This window comes from Diorhabda carinulata, chromosome X (assembly GCF_026250575.1).
Source record: "Diorhabda carinulata isolate Delta chromosome X, icDioCari1.1, whole genome shotgun sequence".
NCBI classification, from domain to species: domain Eukaryota; kingdom Metazoa; phylum Arthropoda; class Insecta; order Coleoptera; family Chrysomelidae; genus Diorhabda; species Diorhabda carinulata.
In genome coordinates this window covers 66,580,210-66,594,065 of record NC_079472.1, presented here as the reverse complement: position 1 = coordinate 66,594,065, position 13,856 = coordinate 66,580,210, and the positions used below count along the sequence as shown (strand labels likewise).

The following is a 13,856-nucleotide window of genomic DNA, read 5'->3' as shown; positions in this document are numbered from 1 at the left end:
GAAGTTTAACTTAATTTTTCAAGGCCGCCTCCCTTTTCCGCGCTGCCGTGCTGGTTCCCACACACAGAATAACTTTCAATTATTTTTCTATGTTAGAATTGTGAATATGTTTGAAGCTAGAGGATTTTCAATAACCTCCTAGACTTCCAGAGCAATGTGTGCATGCAAGTAGTAGATCATATTCAATATTCTGCTTGTGACAATATCATACCTCTTAGGCTATACCACGCTGGAATAGTATTTTCCAAATTCTTTGCTTGTACTTGTACTTTTGTACAGTTTGCACAGATTCACGCTATTTTCAAGACATAATCCATAAAATCTGATATCTAGTCTTTAATGTGGTAGATTATACATTTGCCCTATAAAGTTGCATAGAACCAGAAGTGCTTGATTACAAAATTCACGACTTTTCACCATTTTAACTGTAATTAAATCAATGTAGACTAGACGCGGAATGATAATGGAGGATATTTTATCAATTCAAAAATGTTTGGTTCAATTTGAAAATGTATCTATTAATTCATAAATTTAGAAAAAAACATTATTATTAGGATGTACAGAATATCTTTGTTTTGACGTTTTGAACTTATTGTGCAAAACTCGTTTCAATCGTTGCGGAATATTTTAAGGTAAACGTGATTATAACTTTGGCTTTGATAACTGATAAATAAATAATGATCATTAAAAAGAAGTTCATTGAAAAAACAGAATAACCTCACGGGTAGACCACTCGCCAATATAACTCCAATATCTAAAATTTCAGATGGGTCTAGTGGAAACATTCGCTAACCTACTGTTTTTCCAGGATACAAAGTGTCATATCCTAAATGCCAAAATAGGGACACGGGAGACGAAGTCGAGGAGAAGTTGTGCAATGAATCGCAGAAGCCCGATAGGACCATCGTTGAATGTAACACTCAGAACTGTCCACCAAAGTGAGTTTTTCATGTTCGATACACCTCTTGCTTATGGAATTATGATATGTTTTTCGTTTCATATTTATATCACAGTCATAACAAACATTGTTGGAGAAATATCTTTCGTTATTCGAATTTTATTTGAGAATTTCAAATTTTTTTCAAAAACACTGATAATTTGAAATTAGATGAAGTTTTGAGAAATATAATTGTGAGTACCTACACTTACATTTGCGGTAATAAAAAGTTGAAATGATACTTAACAAATGGTCTACATATCAAGTTATAAAGCCAATTGGTATTATTATCAATTACACTCCACATCTGCGCACTCTCCAATCCATTTCATTCGAATCGGGTTATTATTTTATGAATTGGATGATACATTTTCGTAAACAATCTCAAACCCCATTCTCAGCAAGAATCTATCACTAAAAATATATCTGCTACAGAGATCTTAATGCAATTGTTCAACACATTGATAGAAAGTACCTCGTAGATGCGTAAATTAGAAAGTAAAATTGAACATTGGTAATAATACTGCTTAGTGAAAATAGAGAAAAGGACTTCATCGAACACACTCACATTATTATTGTATCTTTAATGTGTTTCTATCATTTTCATCATGGGGAACTTTCATGAGTATATGTTAAACTGGGTTGAACTTTTTTAGATGGCATACCAATAAATGGGGACCTTGCTCAGTTAGTTGTGGTCGTGGAATCAGACATCGACAAGTACAATGTGTTGTTCAAGAAACTAATAATACAAAATTGATAGTGAGTTGTCATAATTAATCCTTACTATGCTTTAGAGTTGTTTCTGATGTAATTGATTTCTTAGGTAGATGACACCAAATGTGAAGGACCTAAGCCATGGTTCCAGGAGGACTGCAATGAATACGATTGTCCGACTTGGGTAACAACCACATGGTCAGGGGTAAGATCGTCTCATAATAGTTTACAAAAACTTGTAAATAGACAGTTCAACTAGAGAAGAGTAGCATTTATAATCACAGAATTGTCAACTAAACATTCGTATATGGTGGATCGAAAATTAAAAGCCCTTCTGTAGTTTGAGATTGATTTATAAGAATTGTTGTTATCAACTTGCACTTTTAGTACCTTGATTATTAAAACTGTCATGCTAAGCATGACTTGTTTATTATAACATCATTATCGAGGTCTGCTCTAAGTCTAAATGAGAATCATCCTTTATTTCGAATGACCCTTTATAAGTAAAATCACATACCAATAGTAATCGCCTCTTTTTTTTTATTGAATAATCTAAATGTATTTCAATTCAATTATTGAATAAACCAACTATTGCAATTGGAACAATGATCTACAAGTTAATTATTTATCACTTTTACAAGATATTCGTTTTTTTCTTTCATATATAAATATGACTCCTCAAGGGAGATAAAAATAAATGAAATATTATGACAAAGGAATTTGTGAACATTAGACGGAAATATAACATAAATATGTTGAGTTTTGGGTACCCAATAACCTATAAGATAAATAAGAAATTTTTAACATAAAAACAAAATGAACTCAATCTTTCACCGTAAGTTCTGACCGGCTGGAGATCGACAGCACCCGCAACCGAGCTATGCCACTGGGATGAAAAATTTTCCTTTGTATAGTCTGAGAATTGTTTATTGAGCAGCTGGAGAGCTCTTACCATCTGCCGCTAACCAACTCAAAACAATAATTGAGATATAAATTGACTGTTGGCAGAATGGACGCTTTTGTAGTGTAATAAGTAGGTATATATCTTGCTCAGTGATTCAACATAAGAAATTTTATTCATTGGTTCTTCGGTGTGGTTTGTAAGATGCATCTCCAAGAATTTACCTTTTCTTTAGTCCTTACATGGAGCTATAAATTTCACTTCAATTGCTTAAATCTTTTTTATAATTTATAGCTTTTTCCTTCTTATGAATATGAACCATTTCTGAAAATTCTGTTTTCCGTGTATTAGATTTAATTCGATTTTAGCGAAATTCGGTACGATTATCCGATAATATCCTAATAATCCTAGGAATTTGATTTGATTCCTACAACAGTTTTTGGCAAAGGAAATTTTTGAATAGCTTCTATTTTGGTAGGGTTTGGTTTGATACCATCGACGGTTACTAAATGTTCAAGGTAAGCAACTTCTTTCTTAAGAAATTCGGATTTGTCCAATTGAATTTTCAAATTATTTCTACCAAAAACTTCAAAAATATCGGCAATATGAATGAGATGTTCTTGAAGGGATTTAGAGAAGATAATTACATCGTCCAAGTATGCAAAGTAGGATTTATATAGGAAGGGTCTCAAAATATTGCCTATTGATCTTTCGAATGTCGCTGGGCTGTTATACAGTCCCATTTGAAGTTTCATGTATTCCAAATGATCATGTGGTTTAGTAAAGGCTGTTTTTTCAATAGAATTGGGATGAAGTTCGATTTAATGAAATCGTTGGACTGAATCGAGAGTTGTGAAATAGGTTGTTCTACCTAAATTGCTTAAAATTTATTCAATTTTTGGTGAGGGATATTTCTTCTAATACTTGGACCTGGGCTGGTTGCAGCTTGGGTCCAAAAAGAAATTTTGAAATTCTCCTTTTCCCCTTGAATGAAGTTACTAATAAAATTGCTAAAACATAGATTAATAAAGTAATATATGCGGCACAGAAGCCTGTTGAAATCTGGGGTAGATTTTCCAACGGCTCTATTCGTTGGATTTGACCATGGGCTTCTGGAATTTCCAATTTTTCTGTCTTGATTTTATCATCTGTATGTATGTACTATTAAGCACAAGGTGTAATCTTCGTTTTTTTTCTTTTTCGAAGTGGACGATCACAACTTCATGGCTTAACCAACGAAAGCTATTGAAAAAATCAGAAAAATATCATCTATAATTGAAAAGAAAATAGTAATAGAATAATTTCATTACGTTTCATAGAACAATTTCGCGATTCAATCTGCATTGTCAAAATTTAATTACAATTAAATTGAATGATATCATTGAAAACACACAAATTCATTTTCGAAATTAAATTATATTCATACTTCAGCAATCTCAAGTTAAGAAATTATATAAGTGGTAATTTACAAACCAGTTATAAAGAAGAACAAATTCTAAAATATGAAAACATCTCTTTTTGAGTGTGTAAGTAGCCTTCTCTAACTCTAAAATAATCTTAGCTCTCCATATACCTATACTAGAACATGAAACCGCAGAAATTCATTACCTACATTCATTTTTACTAATTAACAGAATGTTTATTCTTGTCCAACCATACCTGGCGAAACCTACAAAAGACATGCTCATGAAAGAAGAATTTCCCATCCTAGAAAACAAGTACTACTGCCGACAAGAATTGAAATGGAGAGACAATTGCAGTTTGGAACAGTTATCCTCCCAGATACTGCTCCACCACTAAAGCGAGTTTTCAATAACTCATTATAGAACAAATAACCAACAACAAAATCCTCTTCATTCGAAATATCACGGTAAGGATATTATAAATAAATAAATGTACGTCAGATCAATACCTAGAAGGGAACCAAGCATCAATTATTAGAATTATATACTTCAAACAACTTACAAATTTGAAAGGCAAATAAATAATTCTGCCAATAAAGTCCAGACGTACCACTATTTGAAATTGAATCGAATCGATTCCGAAAGAATATATGATATTGATAGAGTGACAAGAAACAAAAAGCCAATTAGATAATTGGAAAATTTAGAAGCAGCTACAATATTTGGCACACTCTCGGCAACAATGATTATCTTAACCTTAATGACAATACTTTATTTGAAGAAAGAACCCTAGAGAAAACAAAGGGAAACAAAATTGAAGAAATCAAACTAGAAGAAAGTCATTCAGAACCAAAAATGATTCCATTATTTTTCCAATGATGAGGAGAGAGGAGATATGGACTTTGAATTCTCTTTTATAAAATAAGCAATTTATGATCACCAACATGTGTATCGTACTATTGTATTATTGTGTAATTTAATTGTATTTTGGAACTTCGTTGAATTCAGTATTTTTTTAAATATATATAATTTTTGTTGTGGACTCGTATTCATACCCAAATCATCAAATCCAATGGAAAATATTGTATATCACTAAGTAAAGTATAGTCTATGAAATGCTTTTTCTATATTTTTGTATTTACTGTTGTAGTGCTCCGTTTCTTGTGGAGAAGGAACTCAAGTGAGAAATGTAGAGTGCAGAGATAAGGATGGCCGATATTCTGAACTCTGTTTGTTCAACATTAAGCCTATCAGTACAAAACTTTGTTCTACCGGCATCCAGTGTCCGACAAATGTCAAAACTAGTGAAGAACTTCTTCCAGGATTGTATCATATAAATAATTTAGTACAATTGTACCCACCAGCTCCAATTCCAGAAAGATTAATTGGAGATCAGATAGTACCTTCCGAGAGCACGTAAGTTTTTTCCCAGAAGAGTAAGTTTCATAGGTTATGATAACAAAAATTGATACGTTTTTAAATAAATATACAGGGTTTTCTGAGATTTCTAGATTATACATTTCAACATGATGAATTTTCAATAGAAACTAATTTTTAAGTTATAAAAAAAACTAATTAAAATAGTAAAATCTAAACATAGAATAATGTTGACAAGTTTGAGTCAAATTCATATCGTTTCGAAAGGTACTTCAATTCATGAATCATTTCAATAACCTTACTACGTTGAAAAACACAAATACGTCGAAAATATTCAATGTGTCTCTTAGCTCAGTGTTGATGCATTAAAATTTAAGGTCATGAGTTCGAGTTTGGTCTAGGAAAATATAAATACTGATTTTTTGAAGCAAAACAATATAATATAGCTAAAACAAGAAGGTATCTGATAGCAGTTATTGATGGTAGGTTCTGACTCATCCCGGTTCTATCATAGCATAGATCTTCAAGATGAGATACTGACCAAAAATTGAAAATTTTACTCACTCGAATGGCCAACAAAAAAATGTTATGTTGTTGTGATTTAGTTCCTCAACACTTCACGTATTTATGTCAAATTTTCAGATTCATATCAGATGAATGGGGCCCCTGTACTGTAACTTGCGGGGAAGGTGTTCGGCGGCGAGAAGTACACTGTAAAATATTCCTAGAATATTCTAGGACGATAGCCAAACTTCCAGATAAGCAATGTTCTGGACCAAAACCTATAGAAACACAATCATGTTATAAGGAACCATGTGTGTCAGAAAAAATTGGAATTGATATTAAAGATGATCCATATAGTAGGGCAGATATCAAAATTGCGCCAGGGGTACCAGGTAAATATCTCGGCCTTTCAACTCCATAGTGCATTTTCTATAGAATTGAGCAATTTTATATGTTGACAAGAACTTGATGGAATGATGAAGAATATTCTATTAAGATCCGTTTGTAATTGAAAGCTCATTTATAAAATGAACACGGGTGAAACCGATTCATGAAAGTCACGGATATAGAAGTTAAACTCGATTATTTTGTCCATCGATTCGCATAATATGTAAAAATATGTGATTAATGGAATTATGTGCCTATATTTATTTGGTTACGTTATTCAATTTACGTTCTATTTCTTTTGATTAATTTCGAAGGGATTACAATACAAAAGAAACTTCATTAATATTTCAGCAGTAAAAATGTCTATGCATATACGTCCTCAGATAACTTCTCCTTGAAATATTGTATCCTGCATAAAAAACTTTATACACAATACTACATTCAGAAATATTTTGTGGTTGACCAAACGCCTATCGAAATATTGATTATAATGGATAGAATCTTTCATCGGCAAGATTTTGAAAATGATCACCTGATGTTGGGAAAAGTGTTCCACGTTTAGATTAACGTTACAAGTTTCACATATTGGTGGGTTTTTACGGTTACATAAATATGAGTATGTCCTTTTAGTGTGCCCTAGCCTTATAAACGATTGATTTTTATTTGGTCCGTACGATTTTTAAAACTGTTTTTTCATGGTTGGACAGATGGTTTTATAGATTTTACTTTCTACTGCGATCTTTTCCACTCACTTTGCCACTTGCACTGAACTTAATTAGTTATAGAAACTGATCAAGTACTTTTATTTCAGGTAAATCATATTCTTGGAAAGAGCAGGGCTATACACAATGCAGTGCCACTTGTTTGGGAGGGATACAAGAACTTATAGTGAATTGCGTAAGAGATGATACTCAGAAATTAACATCGCCTTATATGTGCCCTATAGAATTAAAACCTGAAATTAGAATACAAACCTGTAATGACCATCCTTGTCCCCCTAGGTGGAATTATTCCAATTTCTCACAATGCTCACAAAGCTGTGGCATAGGTATTCAAACTAGGGAAGTTAATTGTATTCACGAAGTTACTCAAGGTGGAGGAAACACTGTAATAGTTCCTAATAATATGTGTCCTCAACCACCACCTCCAGATAGGCAATACTGTAATGTACTTGATTGTCCAGTAAAGTGGAAAATAGGAGAATGGTCTAGGTGCTCCACAAGCTGTGGAGGAGGAAGCAAAACGAGAAAAGTTGAATGTAAGCAGGTAATGGCACAGAATCATACTGTAGATAGACCACCTTCTATGTGTTCAATACCAAAACCTGCAGAATTTAAACCTTGTAATACCAAAAGTTGCATAGTGGAAAGTGATAAACCCCATATTGATGTTTCAAACAGCACATTCATTCAGCACGATCCAAAAAAGAAGAAGATATCATTGAAAGTCGGTGGGGCAGCTACAGTATTCTCTGGAACCACTATCAAAATAAAATGCCCTGTTAAAAGATTTGACAGAACAAAAATAGAATGGATGAAAGACAAAAGCTTGATCCCAAGAAATAGGAAATATAAGACTTCTAAAAAAGGTGCTTTAAGAGTTACTAATCTGACTCTGAGAGACAGCGGAATGTACACCTGTATGGCTGCTAAGTCAGTAGCGAATATTCATATTTCGGTCAGACCAAAGCCCGGCGAATTCCCTACATCTGAAGAAATTCAGAAACAAGGTTTAAAAACCGAAAAGGTGGAGTTAGCTTCTGATGTTCACGAGAAAAAAGAAGAGGAAACTCCCATTTTCAGCGATGACCATTCTCACGAACAACGACCAGATAGATCAAGGAAGAATCCCAGCTCGAAGTTGTTTACGCCAACATTACCTTCACTTCGACTGGATCCTAATTATAACGAACAGTTACAGAGTTCTTTGAATAGAAGCGGAGAAAAAGTAAGTTCTCTATTCTACTCTATTCAGTATTTAAACATTCAAATTTATCACTTTCTAAGTATTGTTAATTTGATTAATTTGATAGTTTGAATTTGAATACGCAATCAATAAATGACCCATAAATAAATCAGCTGAGTGAGTATTGATTTAATATCGCAAGATGAAACAAAAATAGGAGTGTTTTTAAAATGTTGAGAGCTCGATAATATTATTTCCAACAGTTTGTTTTGTTAATGTTTATTTTGCTATGATCTATATCGATCGTGACACTGAGGCTCATCTTAACATTTATAATATCAATATCATCACACGACAAATTTGCATTCCCATTTGCAAGAATGCCATTGAAAATAGTAGTAGGATGTATCTCTTTTAATTTAATGGCTGGTATTATTTGCCAATTTTCTGATGAGGGTGATGAAAAAGAGAATTGAAAAATGATTTAGTGGGTTTTCGAATCATCCGAATCAAAATTATAATAACTAATTCTACATTACTATCAAAGTCAACGAAGCAAATATCTAAAATATCTAAAAATTCTTAGTGATAGTGCATATTGCATAGTGGAATTTACTGAAAACTACCTTTATCACAGAGCAATATTGAAAATTCAGCATTATCTCTTAAAGGAAAAATCAAAGATCGACTGTGACAATATTTCCGATTGTAGGAATAAACTTGTTGTACACATTTCCTTAATTGAAAACAAACATAAAATAACGTTTTTTATAAATAAAAACTGTAAATATGCTACAGATTTCAAATGAGTACAAAATAAAACTGTATTCACCAGGTGACCACTTATTTTCATGCTTCCGAAGGATCCATCTCCACATTTACCTTCAAGTACATCACAGCTCTACGTCCCAGATGAACATACAGATTTGGCAAGCTCCGCCTCTAGAGTTTTGCCGAATTTCCAAAAGCTAATATTCAATTTACAGGTTAGATATCAATAATGTTTTGTATGTGCATTGATGCTTTGGAAAAATCAGAAATTCACAGATTATTCATTTATATACTAAATACGACATAATGATCTGATCATTAGTTGAAACATTTAAGGCAATGTTCAAGTTTTCCAGATTTTTAGTCCGCATTAATGTACTTAATTGTTCTTTTAAACTGCGTAGCAATACTCCGAGTGCTTAATTTTAAAATAGTTACCCAAAATGTTATGTTCATTTACATTGGAATGTGTGATGAAATAAGAAATTCAAAGACATCCAAGATATGTTGAATTGTATTATAAAAATCAAAATGTGTTCCGATACGTTGTTTTATTTCTGGAAGTTCTGTACTCAATGTGTAAATATTCCTTTTATGAGCAGAAGAAGTTAAAAGTGTATTCTTAAGACTTTCTCAAGTTCTTATAGTAAAAAAAGAAATATGGCTGCTTTATCTTTAATTTTTGCTATTCATTTTGAAAATCCTCTAAATCTATAGCTTTATAAAATTTTCTAAATAAGCTTAGCATTATTGCTATCGAATTCTAGAATTATATCCAAATATTCTCTCTTTAAATCAGGAATTTGTGGAGTAGTCATTTTATTATCTGAGTTACTTACGGGAAAAAGTCCTGAACCAATTTTGTTATATCCAGATTTTAATGCAGAATAGCAATAATATGGAGCTACAAATACTTTCGCCCATACCTTTACGGCCAGAAGTTCACAATATATACTAATCACAAGCCACTGCAATAGCTTTTCTCCGTGAACGACGAAAATTCTAGGCTAGTCAGAAGGAGATTGAAATTAGAGGAATACGTTTAAGTCATAATATACAGAAGGATCAAACTCAAACAAAGCATATGCTCGAAGTACAAATACGTACATAGAAATAAATGCTATGCGGACGAAATAATGGAAATCTTCCAACAAAGCCCTGACGGAATTCTTCCAGTTTATAGTCCTGACCTTGAAGAAATACTGAACAATGTAGGACCTAGTAACATTGAAAATCAAAAAACAAACGTAGTTCGAGACATATGAAAAGAACCAGATAGACCTAGAAATACCAACTTAGAATCTTTTTTTTCTATTCCAATTAATGAAAGAGTATCAAACACATAAAAGAGCGAAATAATTAATGAATTTTGTAAAAGGGTATATCGCCTAAAACAAACAGTACGCTATTTATTTCGAACACTCCGATTTACCTAGAAACTTGGCACACACTATGCACCTCTATTTTAGAAATTCTGCTTTAAAAATTAATCGAAGTAATACCGTTTTAGAAGATGTGCAAAACTACAGAGCCACAAGTAGAGAAACTTAAATTTTATCATGAAACAAAAACCTGTCACCTCGGTGTAAAAAACATGAAAATAGCACTTACTAAACGATTTTATTGGCCAAAAATGTCCGATAACATCGTAGACTACGGGAATAATTGCGAAAATTGTCTAAAAACAAATACGATTGAGACGTACCTGTATTAAAATTAAACATCACACCAACTTGTTTACGTTCTTTTCGACACATTTATATTGTTTTCAAATCTCAGGCAACACTTATTGTAATAAGACTATATATTAAAATAGACTATAACATTAATACAGATTGATTAGGTGAAAATATAAGTATACACCCTATATATTTATACAAATATCGTTTCATCATAAAATAATCGAGATATAAAAAATCTTTAACTGTCTTCTAAAAGAAGTCTATGGATTACGAATTATTTTATTACTCTCTCGTTCAATAAAATAGACGATGTTAATACATACTCCACCCAGTGACAATGAAATTGTTACTTACATATATCTTTCAATCAAAAAAACATTCTTAATAGGTAAATAACAAAAATAGTATTTCCAAAAAAATTTGTATATTATCTATAAAAATTCCTAATAGTAATCATTTTTTTTAAATTATTATATTTTATAATATATACACAAATTTCATACTAGAAGCGCCATCTGTTAACGAGAGGAAATAAGTCATTAAAATAAGTAATTGTAATACATACATTTTCTCGATACGACCAAGCTTATCCTCTATCGGGTAAACGGAATATCTATAGTAGAATGTTTATTTAATTTGGGTGTGAAATTTGGAAACGAATATCTGAAAACTTCTGTCTATCGAAGTTCATTACATGTATGACTGATAGAAACATCATTTCAAACAGTCCTACAGAGATATTTCATTTTTCACTACATTGTTCATTACATTGATCAATTGAGAATTATGGTCTCTTGAGTTTTGTTCTTTCTTTTAAAATAACTATGAAATTCGTAAGGTTCGGAAATCAATAATCAAATTGACGATTGACATAATTATTGAACTTATTGAATTTGGCTGCTATTCAGGTAGTTGTGACTTTTCATTGATTAAGTTATAAATGACATTAAATTTTGTATTATAGTAACGTTGGAACGTTCCATATTTATGGGTTAGATTATGAATGACAAATTTTTCTAGGTTAGAATAGGTTACATCGTTAAGAGTGAAGTTGAATTTCATAGGCTAGGTATGACGTTTCTTTTTTTTTATATAGAATTATATAAAAAATTTTTATAGAATTATATATTTCCTCCAGACATTCCATTACTCTTTGTGTTATACACTTGATATGAATACTATCATAGGCCAACCATTAGTTTGTTGATATACTGAATTTTTAAATTTCATGTATGTTATTGTACGAGTATGTGTTCAATAACTTTTATAAATTCATTATGAGGTATGTCTGTGTATTATTTAGTTTTGTCTCATTATTTCAATTCTATCCAATTTTTTAATCAACGTATATCTCACAATTGTAATGGTCACATTTGGGTTTGAAAAAACTACTTCTGTAGAAATGAATAGTTATTCATCAGGAATCTTGTTATTTCTAATTTTTTCTTTAAAGTCTCATGTGTTTTTGATTTAATATTTGTTCTGGTATGAATGTTTATTCCAAAATATGTTTTCACTGATCAAATTATAGAGTGAGAGGAGTTTTAATATAAATAATTGGTCGACGAGGTAAGTCAAGATTATGAAGTTTTGGCAGAGCATAAACTATGGGGGGTATGACGAAATGAGAAGAATAAGATTATTATTTGTTTCTGATGTTATTTCATCTCCTTTTCAATTTGTTTGTGAGTGGTCTTATCATTTCACAATACCATTCTATTTTTATTATTCTAAATCCATAATAACCGTTTTATAGCTTATTTTAAAATGTTTGTTTTGTTCGATTGGATGGGAAACAACTAAAAACTTTTAAAAGATGCAAAAAAAATTTTAATAATAAAGTACTACCTTCAAGTCCCAATTTTGCACAAAATATCACTAATGACAAATAACAACTTGTGACAAATCATATCAATAATGAAACTAAAAACCTAAGATCTGATACTTGTAATATTATCTCGAGCTGTATGTGCGATTGAGGTATCTGGCGTCATCTCTTGACGAGATGTAAAACTTATTTTTGAAGTTTGAAAATTGATAAATATTTTGCTACCGAAAATTTCCAGATAACAACACTATTAACTACGAGGATGTATTGATATCCAGTTAGCCTAGACCAGTTCCAAGCATAAACAAAATATTGCGTTACCATAGCAACGAACAATAACTTATTAGAAGTGTCAGTGTAAAGTTTGAAGTCAAAAGAGTAAACCAGAGTTACGCAATAAATTAATAGAAAAAAGATGTCCACCGAATTTGTGAAAATCGAAAAATTGGAGAATCGAGCCATCATCAAGTACCTGTATTTAAAAGGGTTAAGAGGTAAGCAGATTCACGAAGACAAGCTTAATATTCTTGTCTTAAGAGGGAAACAAATTTACGAAGATATGCTTAATACCCTATGTGATCAATGTCCTTCGTATGCGACCGTGAACAATTGGACTGCAAGCTTGAAGATGATGACCGATCGGAAAGGCCAGTTTTTGTGTCAGTCGCCGAAAATATCGATGCAGTTCATGACATGATTTTATCAGACCTAACCAAAATGTTTGAATGTTGACCAAAAACGTGCAAAGGTAGAAGCTCCTGGGGCGTATTCCACAATAATACTTTCCAACTTTGCATTTATTACTTTTCAATTTGCATTTGCATTATTATTGATTTTATTCAATTTTCTTTGTCAATATCACTTAAAGAAAAGTCGAAACGTCAAAATTTATCTTTCTTTTAAAAAACTAATTTTAAAACAGAAGAGACGTAAAATTAAGAATATTTAGATACATTAAAATATCAAAAGGACTAAGAAATAAGAAATTGAAGAAATTTATATATATATATATATATATATATATATATATATATATATATATTTATATATATATGTATATATGCAATGCTGTAACATATGATAAAATACGGTTAAACTTCATGGGGGCACTTTGACACTTTTAATAACATACGTAGTTATTATGGCCTTTCCAGGCATTTAGCAATTCTAGAGGTCACAGGATGATCGACTTCCCCAGTAACAAGAATAACGAAAACAGAGTTCCATTTTTGAATGAAGATTCTGAAGAGAGTGATTACGACACAAAAACCGAGAAATTTCTTGAAAGCAGCGATGGGGATAATATCGTAGTTCTAGGCAAAGGAAAGAAAGAGAATCTTAAATTTGAATGGACATCAGGACCATGGTCGAGGTGTTCAGAAACTTGTGGTGGAAACGGTATTCAACGCAGAGAAGTCAGTTGTATTGTAAAGTGAGTAACTTA

At 31.6% G+C, this 13,856-nt stretch overlaps 1 protein-coding gene across 7 annotated transcripts in view; it reads left to right on the top strand.

Annotated features, from left to right (window-relative positions):
* Positions 1-13,856, top strand: part of LOC130902236 (protein madd-4) — a 161,275-nt gene that overhangs the window by 140,888 nt on the left and 6,531 nt on the right. For 5 of the 7 annotated variants that reach the window (XM_057814194.1, XM_057814198.1, XM_057814195.1 and 2 more), the window contains exons 7-14: positions 809-938; positions 1,594-1,699; positions 1,764-1,859; positions 5,109-5,374; positions 5,978-6,231; positions 7,038-8,173; positions 8,995-9,117; positions 13,549-13,844. In XM_057814194.1, the coding sequence (XP_057670177.1) occupies positions 809-938; positions 1,594-1,699; positions 1,764-1,859; positions 5,109-5,374; positions 5,978-6,231; positions 7,038-8,173; positions 8,995-9,117; positions 13,549-13,844 (2,407 nt within the window). The remainder of the gene's footprint in view (positions 1-808; positions 939-1,593; positions 1,700-1,763; positions 1,860-5,108; positions 5,375-5,977; positions 6,232-7,037; positions 8,174-8,994; positions 9,118-13,548; positions 13,845-13,856) is intronic. The other 2 variants (XM_057814196.1, XM_057814197.1) reach the window with 2 other exon arrangements.